The sequence below is a fragment of the Salvelinus alpinus genome, chromosome 27 (genome assembly GCF_045679555.1).
Source record: "Salvelinus alpinus chromosome 27, SLU_Salpinus.1, whole genome shotgun sequence".
Lineage (NCBI taxonomy): Eukaryota > Metazoa > Chordata > Actinopteri > Salmoniformes > Salmonidae > Salvelinus > Salvelinus alpinus.
The window spans coordinates 31,652,959-31,672,671 of record NC_092112.1 but is presented as its reverse complement, the minus strand read 5'-3'; the positions used below and the strand labels follow the sequence as shown (position 1 = coordinate 31,672,671).

The window sequence follows — 19,713 nt, the reverse complement described above, 5'->3', positions numbered from 1 at the left end:
TCCAAAACTGCCATAAAATGCCAGACTATGGTTTGCAACTGAACATGGGGACAAAGATCGTACCTTTTGGAGAAATGTCCTCTGGTCTGATGAAACAAAAATAGAACTGTTTGGCCATAATGACCATCGTTATGTTTGGAGGAGAAAGGGGGAGGCTTGCAAGCTGAAGAACACCATCCCAACCGTGAAGCACGGGTGTGGCAGCATCAGGTTGTGGGGGTGCTTTGCTGCAGGAGGGACTGGTGCACTTCACAAAATAGATGGCATCTTGTGGATGGAAAATGATGTGGATATATTGAAGCAACATCTCAAGGCATCAGTCAGGAAGTTAAAGCTTGGTCGCAAATGGGTCTTCCAAATGGACAATGACCCCAAGCATACTTCCAAAGTTGTGGCAAAATGGCTTAAGGACAACAAAGTCCTGACCTCAATCCCATAGAAAATTTGTGGGCAGAACTGAAAAAGCGTGTGCGAGCAAGAAGGGCTACAAACCTGAATCAGTTACACCAGCTCTGTCAGGAGAAATAGGCCAAAATTCACCCAATTTATTGTGGGAAGCTTGTGGAAGGCTACAGCAACGTTTGACCCAAGTTAAGCAATTTAAAGGCAATGCTACCAAATACTAATTGAGTGTATGTAAACTTCTGACCCACTGGGAATGGGATGAAAGAAATAAAAGCTGAAATAAATCATTCTCTCTACTATTATTCTGACAATTCACATTCTTAAAATAAAGTGGTAATCCTAACTGACCTAAGACAGGGAATATTTACTATGATTAAATGTCAGGAATTGTGGAAAACTGAGTTTAAATGTATTTGGCTAAGGTGTATGTAAACTTCTGACTTCAACCGTACTACTTCAATTAGCCCGACTAACCGGTTCCTGTATATAGCCTCACTACTTTTATAGTCTCGCTACTGTATATAGCCTCGCTGCTGTTATTTTCAACTGTCTTTTTACTGTTGTTTTTATTTCTTTACTTATCTATTGTTCACCTAATACCTATTATTTACTTAAAAGTTGCACTGTTGGTTAGTCGGGCTAATTGTAAGTTAGCATTTCACTGTAAGGTCTACACCTGTTGTATTTGGCGCACGTGACAAATAACCTTTGATTTTATTTGATCATTGAGGGATCAGAAAAACAGCACTTGTTTTCTGTGAAGTGGATGAAGACGGTGGTTTTCATTGTGATTCTCATACATTCTCCTGACTACTACATTACTGTACATGCATACTATACAGTACCAGTCAAAGTTTGGACGCACCTGCTCATTCAAGGGTATTTCTTTATTCTATTTTCTACATTGTAGAATAATACTGAAGACATTAAAACTTTGAAATAACACATATGGAATCATGTAGTAACCAAAAAAAGTGTTAAACAAATCAAAATATATTTTAAATGTGATATTCTTCAAAGTAGCCACTCTTTGCCTTGATGACAGCTTTGCACACTCTTGGCATTCTCTCAACCAGCTTCATCAGGTAGTCACTTGGAATGCATTTCAATTAGCAGGTGTGCCTTGTTAAATGTTAATTTGTGGAATTTCTTTCCTTCATGCATTTGAGCCAATCAGCTGTGTTGTGACAAGGTAGGGGTGATATACAGAAGATAGCTCTATTTGGTAAAAGACCAAGTCCTTATTATGGCAAGAACAGCTCAAATAAGCAAAGAGAAATGACAGTCCATTATTACTTTACGACATGAAGGTCAGTCAATCCCGAAAATTCAAGAACTTTGAAAGTTTCTTCAAGTGCAGTCGCAAAAACCATCAAGTGCTATGATGAAACTGGCTCTCATGAGGACCACCACAGGAAAGGAAAACCCAGAGTTGCAGAAGATAAGTTAATTGGAGTTACCAGCCTCAGAAATTGTAGCCCAAATAAATGCTTCACAGAGTTCAAGTAACAGACACATCTCAACATCAACTGTTCAGAAAAGACTGGGTGAATCAGGCCTTCATGGTCGAATTTCTGCAAAGAAACCACTAGTAAAGGACACCAATAATAAGAAGAGACTTGCTTGGGCCAAGAAACACAATGGACATTAGACTGGTGGAAATGTGCCATCCCATCTGGTTTGCGCTTAGTGGGACTATCATTTGTTTATCAACAGGACAATGACCCAACACACCTCCAGGCTGTGGAAGGGCTATTTGACCAAGAAGGAGAGTGATGGAGTGCTGCATCAGATGACTTGGCCTCCACAATCACCCGACCTCAACCCAATTGAGATGGTTTGGGATGAGTTGGACCGCAGATTGAATGAAAAGCAGCCAACAAGTACTCAGCATATGTGGAAACCCCCTCAAGAATGTTGGAAAAGCATTCCAGGTGAAGCTGGTTGAGATAATGCCAAGAGTGTGCAAAGTTGTCATCAAGGCAAAGTGTGGCTACTTTGAAGAATCTAAAACATAAAATATATTTAGATTTGTTTAACACTTTTTTTGGTTATTACATTATTCCATATGTGTTATTTCATCGTTTTGATGTCTCACTATTATTCTACAATGTAGAAAATAGTAAAAATAAAGAAAAAGCCTTAAATGAATAGGTCTGTCCAAACTTTTGGCTGGTACTGTACATTCTCATGTCTTTACAGCACACAGTGATCATCTGAGGTGGTAACGTCTCTGTTTGCTCTTGAAGTCACAGGGAAACCGTTCTTTGTGGCGTCCAGTTTCTCCCACCGCTGGCTGTTTGGCTGGGAGGGCTGTCGTTTCTATGGCTGGGCTGGCTTCTTCTTCGGTGTTGGCAGCCTCATCACCATGACCGTAGTTAGCCTAGACCGATACCTCAAGATCTGTCATCTTAGATACGGTACAGTGGGCTATGCTCTCAGTTTGTTTTAGATTTACAGTAACACAATACCTTTATTAGAATGAATAATTAGCACGTTTGAGTGATCTGTAATATCTGAACAGTTTGAATTAACACTTTATTGTGATAATGAACCAATAAATGATCAATCCCTTTGCCCATAATTCTGCCCACAGGTACGTGGCTGATGAGGCACCATGCCTTCCTGTGTCTGGTGTTTGTCTGGCTCTACGCAGGCTTCTGGGCCACCATGCCCCTGGTGGGCTGGGGCAGCTACGCTCCAGAGCCGTTTGGCACCTCCTGTACCCTGGACTGGTGGCTGGCCCAGACCTCCGTGGCGGGCCAGAGCTTCGTCATGGCCATCCTCTTCTTCTGCCTTATCTTCCCCACCGGCATCATCGTCTTCTCCTATGTTATGATAATCTTCAAGGTCAACTCCTCAGCTAAAGAGATATCCCACTTTGACACCAGGAACAAGAACAGCCATAGCCTGGAGTTGAAACTGACCAAGGTGTGTGTGTGCGTGTGTGTGTGTGTGTGTGTGTGTGTGTGTGTGTGTGTGGTATGTTTGTACACGGCACCTCACCTCAGAGATGCTTTTACTATTGTGAAACAGACCTGTGATGTGGTTCTACTTCTGTCCTCCAGGTGGCGATGTTGATCTGTGCTGGTTTCTTGATAGCGTGGATCCCATATGCAGTGGTCTCAGTGGTGTCTGCGTTTGGCGAGCCCGACTCAGTGCCTATCTCTGTCTCTGTGATCCCCACTCTGCTGGCTAAGTCCTCTGCCATGTACAACCCCATCATCTACCAAGTTATTAACCTGAAACGCTCCTGTGCAAAATCCTCCTGTTTCCAAGTCCTGAAGAAGTGTAGACATTTTAAAAAGTCAAGGTATTATTACTTTCTCTTCTACTTTCTATTCCTCTGAACAGATTGTAGATCAACAGTTAAAACGGTGTAGTTAATTATTTTTTTTCACTGGTTATTAGTTTGAGGTTGAACTGCATAGTTTATCATTTATCTTGTTTAACAGGTTACTAGATCAAGAGTTAAAACTGCATAGTTTAACTTTTCTCTCGTCGTATCTCCCATAGGTTTTACACCATTTCTGGCTCACTTAAAGACAGACCATCCGTAAAAGAGTCTCACAGTGAAATGTGAGAAAAAGACAGTGATTCTCTCCTGTGAAATGACTCTTGGTCTTTCCCCTCACCAGTCCAATCACAACCCTGCTATCAACTGCTAAGACATTGACCACCGCTCACCACCCAGACCTACGCAACCCAGTCTTGCTGTATCTATGTTCCTGCTCCAAACAGCTCTCTGTACTCTCCTACCTCATGTCCCTCTCTGTGTTTACAGCTCAAGGCTGGCACCAAGATGGTTTTTTTTACACTTTATACAGATTATTTTGTATTGTGTACTCGTGCACCTGTGACTTGCATAGTTTGAAGATATTTAAACTTTTATGTGCACCTGTAAGATCTAAAGCGCTGTTCAGAAAGAGGTATGATATACTCTAAAGAGAGCTGGAGGGACTGTGGTGTTGGCGTTTAGCGTTGTCCCCTGCTTCAGGCAGGTCTGACTGTAGCAGCACTTTTCATCAACGATCAAAGTCATCATGTGATTCTTACTGTCTCTCTATGCATGTTCACAGATGTCGTTGACATCACGAAACAAAATAAAATTTGAGCTCATACACAAACTGCACGGTCCACTGCTACGTAGCAGCCAGTGGATGAAGTGGTTGAACCAAATAATGAAGGCAAACAGCACAACAAAGTCTGTTAAAGTAGTGGCTATGTCTTACAGCACTATGTTCCTGTCATTGTTAACCATTCTGTATGCACTGATGTCAGTCTTTACGTCTTAGTTGAGATCAATGCTGGTAGTAAAGGTTTAGCCCATTCAAAGAGAAGTATATTCACACACAAGTAGTCAGAAATCCTTCACTAACATGAAATTGTTACGTGAAATTGCCACGTCCGTTTGCGATATTTAATCAACAAAGAAGTTATTGCAAACCATAAACACAGTTTCTTTATTCTCTCGGACATCATTGCACATGCAATAGAACAGCAAAATATGTACTGGAATTTTTTTTTACCACAAAAACAAATATACCTAAGAGCAGCAATGAACAGGGTTCACAGGATGACAGAAAGGACAGTTGTATAGCAACCCAATGAAATTACGTTGAACCAACATGGAATAGACATTGAATTGACGTCTGTGACCAGTAGGAAAACAAGCAGTCTAGCATGTTGGAACTATTTCACATTGTCTAATGCAGACGAACAAAGTCCACTTGATCAATAGTTATTGCTCTAGTATCCTATGGTGCCACTGGTGCCAATGACATCTATAGTCCCACCAACTGGCCTGGTGCAGCCATTTAAAGTTGCAGTGACTTTATATAGAGCCCCACAGTGGAGGTGTCATAATACCCATAAAACCTACAGGGAAATGGTTTCAATCATCTAAGAACACATACATAATGTTTACATACCAAATTGTATGGCCCCATGTTCATCGGTTCAGTTCTTATAGCCTCTAGTGGTGTAGCGTGGCTGACTTTGAATGCAGAAGATAATCATTCTCAAGTTCATTACAGGTTAATTGATTGAGTGTATATACCAAATCTGGAGTCAATCTGATTCATGAGAATCAGATTTGTAAAATATTTGAAGCATTAGCATCTGTACTAACATTCATCTATATGTACCGTGCGTACATATTTGAATGCAGCAACATTTCAAAACCCTTAACATTAAAGACTGATGTAATGAGTCTAAAAACTAAATCTGGAGTAATTGTGAGATATAGTTCACTTCCAAATTCTGTTTAGTTCATCTTAGCGGTGTCTTAGGGGAGATGACACATTTGAAGTTTATAGGCCACTGTGCAGTGGATTTACAATGGTTTAAATGGACACATGAAATCAGATTTTTGTACATTCCACATTTTCTGTCATTTGGTCCTATGGTTCATCAGCAGAAGATTTAAAAATATATTTTTAGCATATTACCATATGTGCTAAAATGCATCTACTGGTATAGTGTGGCCATCTTTGAAAGAGTTCAAATACCACATTTTGGAGTAAATCTGACTTTTAGTCCATGAGAAGAAGATTTTTTATGATTCTTTTAAGCATTAGCTTTACGTAGTCAAAAAAGTGAATTGTTCATAGTTTTGTTATTGTTTAAGATATCAATGCCAAATTTAACATGGTTCATGGTCTTTGATGAGTATAAAAGTATCAAGTTGGTAGGCCATTGTGAAGGGGATTTACAAGCGATTTAAATGGACACGTAAAATCTGATTTCCTGATTATCAATAACTCAGCCATCTCTTAACCAATCCCTTAGCCTTCCTCAAACTACGTTAAGCGATGTACCATGGGCCTACATACCGAAGTTGGTGTTATTTGGTTCATGAGAATAGGTTTTTCAAAGATTTTCCAAAATGTCTAAGATGGTGGAAAATCTATGGACGTCATGGGTCCTTGAGGCAAATTTGTTCAACATGAGAAAAGACACCTCATTCCAAGTTTCTCTAGGTCAAACAAGGTGGAGGATATGAGGGTTTAAGTGGGACTGCTTATAACAGCACCATCTATTGGCCATCAGAACCATTCTTTTTGACCAAGTTACTCAAGGCATTTAGTTTCTGTGCACCAAATTAGAAAGAAAATGACCAATCCATATTTGAGTTATTTGGCCATCTAAAAAAAATATATCTAAGAATAACGATAGATTTCACAGCTTTGCTGTGAGCCCCTGATAACGACGGCCTTGGGCGGACAGTGGCGCTGTTTCCCCTACTGTGTATTCCATCTTTAACTCACATTGAGACAGGCCACAAGGCAACTTCTGAGAGTGTTCTCGTAGTCTACTCAAGAGCTGGAACTCTGATTAAAGTGTTTACATGTTCTAATAAATCGAAAGATTGCTCAGAAGTCCAAGTGTTTTAATCAGTTCATGCTTACTTCAATTATGACCTTACGCCAATTAAGATAAGCAGAGTAAGGTGTTTACATGATAATGCCTTACTCTGCCTACTGCCGTAATCAGTTTAATATCACATTTATTAGTGTGCATATAAACATCCTAATTTAATCATTCACAATAATGTTTATCAAAAGTATTTTGCATGATACTGTGTGCGCTTGTGTATGTGGTCCAGGCATTGAGTTATATGCAAGAAAACAATCTTTAGAAAAACATCTAAATATTCAGTGGAAATAATTATCTTATTGGTTATTATAAAATGTCAGACTCTCAATTTTTGTTCTTTGAACTCTTCATCTCTACTCTAACTGAGATTGTCAGCATTCACCACACTGTAAAAACAAAAGTATGGCTGTGTTGGGATGTCCTGTCAAGGCCTGAAACATCCACAGACAGTGGGTGAAAGCGGTTGATGTGTTGAGAGGACCAGGTCTCACTGACCTCTTCAGAACAATGGAAAGGCAGAAGGCTCTCCTCTCAGCCCAAGGGCCTAACATTGGCAAGAGGCATCAACAATATTTATTTGACAGTATTTATTCAAACGCAATATCTCCTCTCTCAGTGTCTTAGTAGAGTTGTGTTTTTGTTGTTTGTATTCTTTTCAGTTTGTACTCTCACTGTTTTGCTGATCATCTGATTTTATTTGTTTATTATTTTATTATGTTACATTTTGAATGATGGTATTAGGAAAGTTGAGTGATGTCACATGTTCTATAATGTTACGTAATTTTCTTAAATGTTTGAGATGTTAATCTGTAAAAAATACATGTCAACCAAGAGGTTCATATTGATGTCAAAGAGGTAATACGTATATTTGCATATTTCCCATAGAGTGAACTGTAATGCTTACCTGTTATCACATCTTGTTAACGCACAAAAATGATGAATGAGGAAGGAGATAGCTAACATGTCGTTATTTGATCTCAGGTATAGGTCAATTTCTTTCCTTAGTGGGCTCTCTGTCCGTCTCCACTTCACAGTATTAGTCTCGTCACTTTATCTGCCTCTGTTTTAATGAGGATGCCCTACTGTACTTTAACAGGGTTTGATTGTGTCTCAGGAAAGAAGGCTCTAATTCATTGTATTTTCCAAACTAAATATTTGATGTTTTATCATGAAGGACATCGTCTGAAGCAGCAAGGATAGTGGTCCAGGAGGAATATGTAATATTGCTTATTGTCATACTCTTTGTGTTTCCTATGAGCATGTGTAATATTACTACTTTCATACTACCTGTAGTAGGCTTTCAAGAACCATATGTCGCACCTTATACTTCATTCTTTATGAGGAATGAGTTTTTGTTCCTTTATTTTGTAAAGAAAAGTACAGCATTCGATAGCAAATCTGTTGTGTTGAATAAAGATATAAGTGCAAATAAAGGTGCAGTTATGCACATATATTTAGTTGGTATATATATTTTATTCATTTTTGAAAAGGCAGCCTCATGAGGCAACCTACACCCTCATAAGGAGAGAGTAGAATGGTGCACAAATAATAAATAATCTGGCTCCTATGTAACTGAGTCCCATGACACTTCTACTGGAAAATCTGATTCAATCATCATGAATTACAATACACATTACCCGACAACAAATTTATCCTAAAATGTATAATGTCTATATAATATTTATGTAAAGCATTTATATATATATATTGCAGCATTTTAACAGAACATTTATAAGGGCACAAGGCGAGACCCAAATGCAGACACAGGAGGCAGATGGTTGAGATCCGATATTTATTATAACAAAAGGGGTAGGCAAAAGGCAGGTCGGGGACAGGCGAGAGTTTATAAACCGGGTCAGAGTCCAAACAGTACCAGGCGATAGGCAGGCTCGAGGTCAGGACAGGCAGGGGTTCAGTGATCAGGTCCGAGTTCAAACAGTACAAGGGCATAGGCAGGCTCGAGGTCAGGACAGGCAGAGTGGTCAGGCAGGCGGATTCGGCATCAGGACAGGCAAGGGTCAAAACCAGGAGGGCTAGGAACAAACAGAGACTGGGAAAAAGGAGCTAGGTAAAACACTGGTTGACTTGGAAAACAAGACAAACTGGCACAGAGAGACAGGAAACACAGGGGTAAATACACCAGGCATAATAAGTGACACCTGGAAGGGGGTGGAGACAAGCACAAGGACAGGTGAAACAGATCAGGGCGTGACAACATGTCTATGCTTTTGAGCGAGCATGGACCAAACATTTTATTGTCGTATTTAGTGGCTGACAATAGCACTTAACAGTATTTGATTTCATTTGCTAAAGTCTCAAGATCTTGCTGTAGAAATGGATATGCAGTACAAGATTGCAGATTTTCTTCAATTTGAGTTTCATGCTTTGGTCTACCATAATCAGATAGTCAACACAATCCATAGAGTTCCTTCTTGTTCAGGAGGAGATTAAATCTTTTAATTTCATCATTAGTTAGGAAACATAGCTTTTTTGCATCATACCCTTTAAATGCCATGCTTAAATGATCTCTGATGATCTGAGGAGATTGTGACATTAAAAGATTGGGTCTCCCCAAATTAAAACTCTTCTAAAGTAATTGTGACCTACTGTTATACTTGGCCTGCAGCGGATGGAGACCGAGTCACTATAGGTGAATATGCACAGAATATATGATTTTGTGAAGACATTCTACGAATATGAATACAAGGCAGTAGCCAAACTCCTAATATGGCTGTAATGTTGGTCCTTGAGATCCTATTGTTTTGTAAAGCCTATTCCCTGTGGCTCACTGGTGATTTCATCAAGAAATGTACCAATTTAAGATTTTTATCCCAGATTGAGTTTGTGAACGTTGATGTGTTAATACTAAGACAATCCCCATATTGTAAAAAAGTACACACATTTAATAAAAACCTTTATAGTAATATCAATTCTACTGTGTCTTAGCATTCTGACTCATCATCATCAATCATCAAATACATTGTATTCTTATAGCACTTAATACTAAGTAATTAGTCATACATCAACTTAAAAGCCCAAACAAAACCCAAGATAGCAAAAACTGACAACGAAAAACTCCCTTAGTACGGAATAATCTTTCAGGCCCTATAGAGGGAGCCATCCTTCCAGGCTTTGAAGTAACTGAACACAAGCACTGCTTTTCACTCTGACTTGATGAGATGCATTGCCATTCCAATTATTCCAAACTTTTAGATTTCATCATTCAATTCTGCATGGTGGTGTGGAAAAAGCATGTGGTGTTAAATAAAGAAATATATAGTGTTTTGTAGAAACAGCCAAGTGACATTTACCTCCAAATCTCCAGTGCACTGCTACTAGGAATAGCTGGCTCCCCCTCAGCAGCAGACGCCTGCATAAGGACATCACTAGCGGTCGGTGCCGTTTAAAAACTTCTTCAGGCTGCAAGCCCGACACCGGTACACTTATGACAACAGCCAGCTCAAGTGCAGGGCGCGAAATTCAAAATATATTTTTAGAAATATTTAACTTTCACACATTAACAAGTCCAATACAGCATTTGAAAGATAAACATCTTGTGAATCCAGCCAACATGTCCAATTTTTTAAATGTTTTACAGCGAAAACACCACGTATATTTATGTTAGCTCACCACCAAATACAAAAAAGGACAGACATTTTTCACAGCACAGGTAGCATGCACAAAGCCAACCTAACTAACCAAGATCCAACCAAACTAACCAAGAAACAACTTCATCAGATGACAGTCCTATAACATGTTATACAATAAATCAATGTTTTGTTCGAAAAATGTGCATATTTGAGGTATAAATCAGTTTTACATTGCTGCTACCATCACAGCTACCGTCAGAAATAGCACCGAAGCAGCCAGAGTAATTACAGACACCAACGTCAAATACCTAAATACTCATCATAAAACATTTCTGAAAAATATATGGTGTATAGCAAATGAAAGACAAAGATCTTGTGAATACAGCCAATATTTTCGATTTTTTAAGTGTTTTACAGCGAAAACACAATATAGCGTTATATTAGCTTACTACAATAGCTAACACACAACAGCATTGATTCAAGGCAAACGGTAGCGATAGCACAGTTCGACAGATATATGAAATAGCATCATAAAATGGGTCCTACTTTTGGTGATCTTCCATCAGAATGTTGTACAAGGGGTCCTTTGTCCAGAACAGTCGTTGTTTGGATTTAGAACATCGTTTTCCCCTCTTGAATTAGCAAGCACACTGGCCAAGTGGCGCGAAGCTCTCCATCGTCAACAAACACAGACAACACAACACGCCTAACGTCCCGAAAAAATTTCAATAATCTAATAAAACTATATTGAAAAAACATACTTTACGATGATATTGTAACATGTATCAAATAAAATCAAAGCCGGAGATAGTATTCGCCTATAACGACAGCTTTCCAGAAGGCAATTCCAGGTCCAACTTCGCGCTTTTCAGAAAACAGGAAATGGCGGACACGTCATTCCAAGAGGATTTATTCCACCTCAGACCAAGATAATCACTTCATTTCTTCTCTCACTTCCTCTTGACATCTAGGGGAAGGTGTATGACGTGCATGTATACTAATACGTATCATGCCCATTTATAGGCAAGCCCTAGAACAGAGACCTCGATTTCAGAAATCTCACTTCCTGTCAGGAAGTGGGCTGCAGAATAAGTTCTGTTTCACTCAGAGAAATAATTCAAACGGTTTTAGAAACTAGAGAGTGTTTTCTATCCAATAGTAATAATAATATGCATATTGTACGAGCAAGAATTGAGTACGAGGCCGTTTGAAATGGGCACCTTTTTCCAAGTTACTCAATACTGCCACTGCAGCCATAAGAAGATGAGGGAGGAAAAAAACTTTTTTTATTTAAAAACATTATGAGCATGGCCTTATTTCTATCACAGCATATTGGATGACTGTCATTGATATTCCATTCACCCAGCTCAATGTAACATCGATAGGTTTAGGCTACTACATGATACTGTAATTTTCCCTATATCCCATCATGAGGTTGCTACAACCTAGCCTTCGAATGAAAGAATACAATGTAGGTGCACAGGTCGAGAGAAAAATTGGAGTCAACAAGGTGACAGACAGTGAGTGACATTCAATACCGACTTGTACACTCTTGCTTGTATCTACCTGATCTAAGGCGTGATCATTAGTCCAACAGCTGCAAACCAGAGTTTCTATTGGACAAATTCAGGTATGTTTATCCCAGTTTTGTTTAGTTTGCTTTCGTTTAAGAAACGTTTTTCAACAGAATCGGCAGAATCACATGCACTTTTATAGCACACTTTTATAGTCACATACAAACAGCACGATCACTTCGCTCGTTGAAGAATTCCTTCTTGCATCTACGTGCTATCCTCCTCTCACCTTTTCCCTTCACTAGTGAACTTCATTGCACAACACAACAGCTGTCTGTGAACAAGCCAAACCTTCATACCATAACTGCTAACAACTACACACAGCCTACATCGTTGTCACCATATTAGCTAATGTCATAGTCAACATAGCTACTAGAACTAACATGTTAGTAAACCCACTACAAACATGAGGTACAGCGTACAGCAAGCAGTTTAGCGGTTCCACCGGCGGGCACCGGTGGCAGTAAATTAATAAAACCAAAAGCTTACCTTGACTTGGAAGAAATCCAGTGTTGAAAAGCCACAGCCAGCTAACTAACATAGCACTCCTCTCTGTTTGAACCAGTTGTTTGAGTAGGCTAAACTAGCCAGCTGCATTCGCTAGCTAAGTAAGTCAAAGCTTCTCCTTAATTTTTTAAGGATTGCATTTGTTCAAAACTGTTCAACTATTGTCTTTCTCTCTCTTTGAGTCAACAACTCATCACATTTTATGCACTGCATTGCTAGCTAGCTGTAGCTTATGCTTTCAGTACTAGGTTAATTTTGTTATCCTTGGGTCGATTGGGTGGACAACATGTCAGTTCATGCTGCAAGAGTTCTGAAGCTTGATAGGTTTGAGGACATCCTCTGGAAGTTGTCATAATTACTGTGTTATAGTCTATGGAAATGGGTGAGAACCAATGTACCCAGATGAGGATGGAAGCTAGCTGTCCTCCGGCTACACCATGGTGCTACCCTACAGAGTCCTGTTGAGGCTACTGTAGACCTTCATTGCAAAACATTGTGGTTTACTAAAAGATTTGGCAGCAGGGTAGCCTAGTGGTTAGAGCGTTGGGCTAGTAACCGAAAGGTTGCAAGTTCAGAACCCCGAGCTGACAAGGTACAAATCTGTCATTCTGCCCCTGAACAAGGCAGTTAACCCAAGGCTGTCATTGAAAATAAGAATTTGTTCTTAACTGACTTGTGTAGCTAAATAAAGGTAAAAAAGATATGTATAATTGTATCTAAAAAGGATAACTTTTTTAATGCTTCACTATTTTTATTTTTATGATATTCACTGAGGAGGATGGTCCTCCCATTTCTCCTTTGAGGAGCCTCCACTGCTGGACATGCATTCATTCATTAGCTGTTAACCTGAGATACTTTTGCATTTATTCTGCTCAAGGGATGGAGGGAGGATAAAGGTTGCTATTGCCAGGACCCTGTGTGAACTCAGAGGGGCACGGCTGTATCAAATCCTGGGATTCATTCAGTTCACTTTAATGTTTGCTACGTTGAGGAAGGGTTTGTACTGAACTAGGTTTTCCCAAAACGTTCTTGTATGTTCTTGAACAGACTTTGCTCCGTTCAGTCGGGGTGCTGCTTGAAGCAATGAGTGACATATTTAAAGGGCAGCAGTGCATTCTGAATGCCGTTTTTCAACTGGTCGTTCAGTTCAGCACCGCTTCCGTTCAATTGAACGTTCTAATTTACGTACTGAACACAACCCAGGTTTTCCATGAATTTTTCATTCCTTGAGAGACGGTGGAGTGGAGTGGGTGAGGAGTAGAGCTGAAAGAGAGAGAGAAAGAGAGAAAAAGAGAGAGAGAACAGCAAAGCTGATGAGAGATACTAAATGTCCAGGCCACAGAGCTCCCTACCTCTTTTTGCCTCCCCTCTCTTTCGCTGAGCCAAATGCACTGTTTTTATAATCTGATGGGGTTTTATAATTAGCACAGATGTAGCATAATACATTTTGAAATTGTCATTATTCTCTGTGTAACCGGTATGAAATGACTAGCTAGTTAGCGGTGTGCGCTAGTAAGGTTTCAATCGGTGATGTAATTTACTCTAAGACCATGAAGTAGCTGTTTCCCTTGCTCTGCAAGAACTGTGGCTTTAGTGGAGCGATAGGTAACGATGCTTCAAGAGTGACTGTGGTCAATGTGTACAGAGTTTCCCTGGTTTGAGCCCAGGTTGGGGCAAGGATAGGGACAGAAGCAATATTGTTACATTGGTGCCAAGACCCAGATCACTCAGTTGGGCTCTGACCTGTGGAAAAGGAGAAGAAAAAGGTCAAAGGGGGTGACTGTAACCGATGTGAAATGGCTAGGGTAGTTAGCAATGTGTGCTAGTAGTGTTTTAATTGGTGACGTCGCTCGCTTTTGTGGAGCAATAGGTAATGATGTTTCGAGGGTGACTGTTGTCGATGAGTTCAGAGGGAGCCTGTTGGGGCAAGGAGAGGGACGCAAGCAATACTGTTACATCTGTATGGCTAGATGTGCCAGGGAGATTATTTGCTGTCAGTCTTATTGGTGTAGCAGGGATCTGGTGGCCGATCTGGTTCATTGGAATGCATAAGGGAGAACCTGGGTGCTAGTGTTTGTGTGGAGTAGCTCAAATATCGGGTCCTGTCAGTTGATTAATATAATGTTTCTAGCCGTGATCCCCATGTTAATTAAATGTAGAGAAGAATAACATGCTTCAGCATGGAAAATTATTGATAAATGGATTGATAATAAACCATTCATTTCCTCTGCACTTCCACTGGCTTAATGGTAAGAGTGTGAGGAATGATTTTGTAAACAAAGATATTGGATAATGAATCTGGCATGTTTGATTGAATCCCACCTTCACAATTCCATTTGAAATATGATTTAAACTATAGTGCCATTAAATATGAATTAATCCAAGTGTCACGTTCCTGACCTGTTTTCCCTTGTTTTTGTATTTATTTAGTATGGTCAGGGCGTGAGTTGGGTGGGTTGTCGATGTGTGATTTTTATGTTGGGATTTTGTGTGTTCGGCCTGGTATGATTCTCAATCAGAGGCAGCTGTCAATCGTTGTCCCTGATTGAGAATCATACTTAGGCAGCCGGGGTTTCACGTGTGTTTTGTGGGTGTTTGATTTCCGTGTCAGTAGTTGTGCCACACGGGACTGTCACGGTAGTATTTTTGTTATTTTGTATCGCATATTGTTTTGTTGTATATTAAATCACTATGGAAACTAACCACTCTGCGTATTGGTCCGATCCTTCTCGCCTCTCCTCGTCCGAGGAGGAGGAAGAAAATGACTATCGTTACACCAAGCCCTCATTGTAGCTACACACACAGTGAATGAGAGGCAAACTGAACTGTAGGAGTGCTATGCATTGGGAATTGATTGAAGTTATAAATATTCCCCGCCTTAGGCAATGCTAGTTCAAATACATCAGAGGTGTGGGCCAACCGCAGCCTGTCATCACATCCACAGGACGGACAGACTGACAGATGGACGTGTTGGTTTGGACCGCACATTGAACAAACAAGGACACAGAGACTCCGGGGTTTGTTTGAGTGTATGTGTGTGTGTGTCTGTGTGTGTGTCCTGGAGGCAATGGTTCATTTGTGTGTACATGCAGCACACGTTTATCCCCACAGTCTAAGGCCTATAACAGTATGCGTACGTGCATGTGTGCGTGTCTGCGTGTGTGAATTCAGTCAGTCCCCTCCATACTCTGCGATGCTGTTAACTTAAGGATCGGACCCTTTTTTAAATTTTTTCAGCTAAAATGACATACCCAAATCTAACTGTGTGTAGCTCAGGACCTGAAGCAAGGATATGCATATACTTGATACCATTTGAAAGGAAACACTTTGAAGTTTGTTGAAATTAAAGTAGGCGAATATAACACATTAGATCTGGTAAAAGATAATACAAACATAAACACATGCGTTTTCTCTATTTTTTGGGGTTCCATCACCTTTGAAATGCAAGAGAAAGGCCATAATATCATATAGGAGTTCAGGCGCAATTGAGATTTTTGCCACCAGATGGCAGCAGTGTGCGTGCAAAGTTTCAGACTGATCTAGTGAAGCATTGCAATACTGCACAATATTTTCTATCAAGTCTGCCCAAACGTGACGAATTGGTCAGTTGATACATTTTCAAGTATATAACTATAAAGAACATACAAAAATGATATGGTAATACAAAACGTAAGTTTACACACTCCCAGGAATGTTATACATTATGCATAATTAGCTTCCCTACAGAAAAAACACTAACCTTCACACATCTATATGGCCAGGCGGGGTGGGTGTGGGGCCAGAGACAGCAGGGGTTCAAACTGTAGAACCCAGTTCCCTACATTTGAATATAAAAATTGATTTTATCAAAACAAAACTATGCTACATTTTATCTCTGGGACCCTCAGGATGACAAATCAGAGCAAGATTACTGAATGTAAGTACATTATTTACCTTCAGAGGTGAATGCATCAAACCAGCTGCTGTGATAAAAGTTTTTTGCTGTTGTACACTCTCTTCAAACAATAGCATGGTATTTTTTCACTGTAATAGCTACTGTAAATTGGAGAGTGCAGTTAGATTAACAAGAACTGAAGCTTTCTGCCCATATAAGACACATCTATGTCCTGGAAAGTTTGCTGTTACTTACAACGTCATTCTAGTCACATTAGCGCACGTTAGCAACAACCGTCCCGGTATAGGGACACCGATCCTACGGATCCTTAAGAGGTTTTTAATACACACACATTGTTCAGAAGAGCAGAGTTACTGTCTGGGTTACTGGCACTCCAGTCTGGAACAGAGACTGATGTGGAAATGTTCTGGAAACGGTTTGGTTGCCCTGTAACATTATAAAAATGATATCAAGACAAAAGGGTGAGTCAGACAGTACGTGTGCAGAGAATAAGGGCTAAGTACTCAGAGCAGAAACTGGTCTATCAAATGAGAGCTAAATGATTTGTGTGAGGGACCTTGTTGTCTGCTGTGTAATAGGAGAAGATTGTTGACAAATACTAAAGATTAATACATTTTTTTTTATAGTTTATGAGAAATAAAGTTAGGTTGAGAGTAAAGAATCACAGTAAGTAGAAAAAGACCAAGGTCTTTCATAGACAGTGTTTCATAGACAAAGGTTTTAATGAAAATTGTATTTTTCTGTTGTATAAAAATGTCACATATGCATACTATTTATAGCTTCAACATAGCAGGCAGTAGAAAATAGCTTACATTGAAAATATTCATAGCATTGAAAAGCATACTTCTAATAAATTCAGACTGAAACATTCCTTTACATAATCAATTAACTATGGTTCTATTTTTGGCTGGTCAGGTTATTATACTGTTCCTCGCTACAATTTAAATGTAAAGATGTTCCTGGAGTTGGATCCCTTCAATTCAGCCAGACGCCTGCATACTGTATCTAAACGTTTGTCTACACAGTACGCCAGGTGAGATGAACATATGCTGTCCTAAATGTATTTTTCCATTTATTTAGCTGATTACTGGATTTATGGAAGACTGTTGTTCATTTGGTGGTATGACCATTTGTAGTATTTTGCTGAATATATCGTTGAAGAGTAATGCCATATGTTTTCAAAAACATCAAATATCACCTATACTCTTAAAGTAGTTATTCAACCACCACAGTGCAGAATGTGACCTTGAATATCAGGTGAACGAACACAAACACACACTGCACACGCTGAGATGTCATAAACAAAAACTTTGTTACTCATGATTAGTTTAAATGCAACTCACTCTAACCACTGTCATCATCCAGCCATAGTACCAACACAGCACAGTGAAACATAAATCAGAACATTGTCTGACCACAACAAGGCTCACTCATACTATATTCTCTGTACTCTCCTAAACGGTCCATTCTCTGCCAAAAACACAGTGTTCGGCTGTATTGACACCCAGTAGCGGACTTACCATTAGGCAGAAGGGGCAACTGCTTCAGGCCTCACATCATCAAGGGGCCTCATGATCTGGTCATAATTAAAACAAATAATACTAGTAATCATTTAAAAAAGATGCATTTCTCCCCTTGAGGCCCCCCTATGCTCCGCTCCCCTGACAAGCGGCCCACTGTCGTGGGCTGCTCAGCTCATCGCTCTCATTCTATCCTGCTTCAGCATGTTGGTTCAGCAACAGCAAAATCTGAGGGAAGCTTCAAAGTTACAAAAGAAATGGGGAGGGAAGGGGGTTTTGCCTGGCTACTGTGCCCAGATTAACGAGGCAACATTGTTCATAATAGATCAATTATTTATTTCCATAAATACAGTGAGCTCCAAAAGTATTGGGACTATGACACATTTTTTGTTATTTTGAAATACAATGACTATGAGGTTAAAGTGCAGACTATCAGCTTTAATTTGAAGGTATTTTCATCCATAATCGGGTGAACCGTTTAGAAATATCATCACTTTTAGTACATAGTCCCCCCATTTTAGGGGACCAAAAGTATTGGGACAAATTCACTTATACAGTATGTGTATTAAAGTAATCAAAAGTTAAGTATTTGGTCCCATATTCATAGCATGCAATGACTACACCAAGCTTGTGACTCTACAAATTTGTTGAATGCATTTGCTGTTTGTTTTGGTTGTGTTTCAGATTATTTTGTGCCCAATACAAATGAATGGTAAATAATGTATTGCATCAGTTTGGAGTCACTTTTATTGTAAATAAGAATAGAATATGTTTCTAAACAGTTAAACTACATTAATGTGGATGCTACCATGATTATGGATAATCCTGAAAGAATTGTGAATAATGATGAGTGAGAAAGTTACAAAGAAATAAATATCAGTAGAAGTGTTTAGAAACATGTTATATTCTTATTTACATTAAAAGAAGCTCCAAAATGACGCAATACAATATTTACCATTCATTCAACACAACCGAAACAAACAGCAAATGCATCCAACAAGTTTGTAGAGTCGCAAGCTTGATGTAATCATTGTGTGCTAGGAATATGGGACCAAATACTAAATCAACTTTTGACCACTTTAATACACAAGTGAATTTGTCCCAACAGTTTTGGTCTCTTAAAATGGGGGGACTATGTACAAAAGTGCTAGAATTTCTAAACAGTTCACCTGATATTGATGAAGATATCCTCAAATTTAAGCTGACAGCACTTTAACCTCATAGTCATTGTATCATTTCAAAGTGCTGGATTACAGCGGCAAAACAACAACACAATTGTCACTGTCCTAATACCTTTGGACTTTACAGTGCCTTCGTAAAGTATTCAGACCCCTTGACTTTTCCCACAATTTGTTAGGTTACAGCCTTATTCTAAAATATATGTTTTTTAAATTCCCCTCATCAATCTACACACAATACATCATACTGACAAAGCAAAAACAAGTTTAGATTTTTTTGCTAAAAAAAAGAAAGAAAACAACTGAAATATCACATTTACTATTCAGACCCTTTACTCTACTTTGTTGAAGCACTTTTGGCAGTGATTACAGCCATGAGTCTTCTTGGGTATGACGCTACAAGCTTGGCACACCTGTATTTGAGTTTCTTCTCTGCAGATACTCTCAAGCTCTGTCAGGTTGGATGGGAAGAGTTTCTGCACAGCTATTTTCAGGTCTCTCCAGAGATGTTCGATTGGGTTCAACTCTGGGCTCTGGCTGGGCCACTCAAGGACATTCAGAGACTTGTCCCAAAGCCACTCCTGCGTTGTCTTGGCTGTGTGCTTAGGGTCATTGTCCTGTTGGAAGGTGAACCTTCGCCCCAGCCTGTCCTAAGCGCTCTGGAGC

At 39.5% G+C, this 19,713-nt stretch overlaps 1 protein-coding gene across 1 annotated transcript in view; it reads left to right on the top strand.

Annotated features, from left to right (window-relative positions):
• Positions 1-8,227, top strand: part of LOC139556385 (opsin-5-like) — a 30,319-nt gene extending 22,092 nt beyond the window's left edge. Inside the window, exons 4-7 of the mRNA XM_071370290.1 lie at positions 2,655-2,825; positions 3,002-3,336; positions 3,474-3,718; positions 3,922-8,227. Coding sequence (XP_071226391.1) covers positions 2,655-2,825; positions 3,002-3,336; positions 3,474-3,718; positions 3,922-3,988 — 818 coding nt within the window. The 3' untranslated portion in view covers positions 3,989-8,227. The remainder of the gene's footprint in view (positions 1-2,654; positions 2,826-3,001; positions 3,337-3,473; positions 3,719-3,921) is intronic.
• Positions 8,228-19,713: the final 11,486 nt, after the last annotated feature.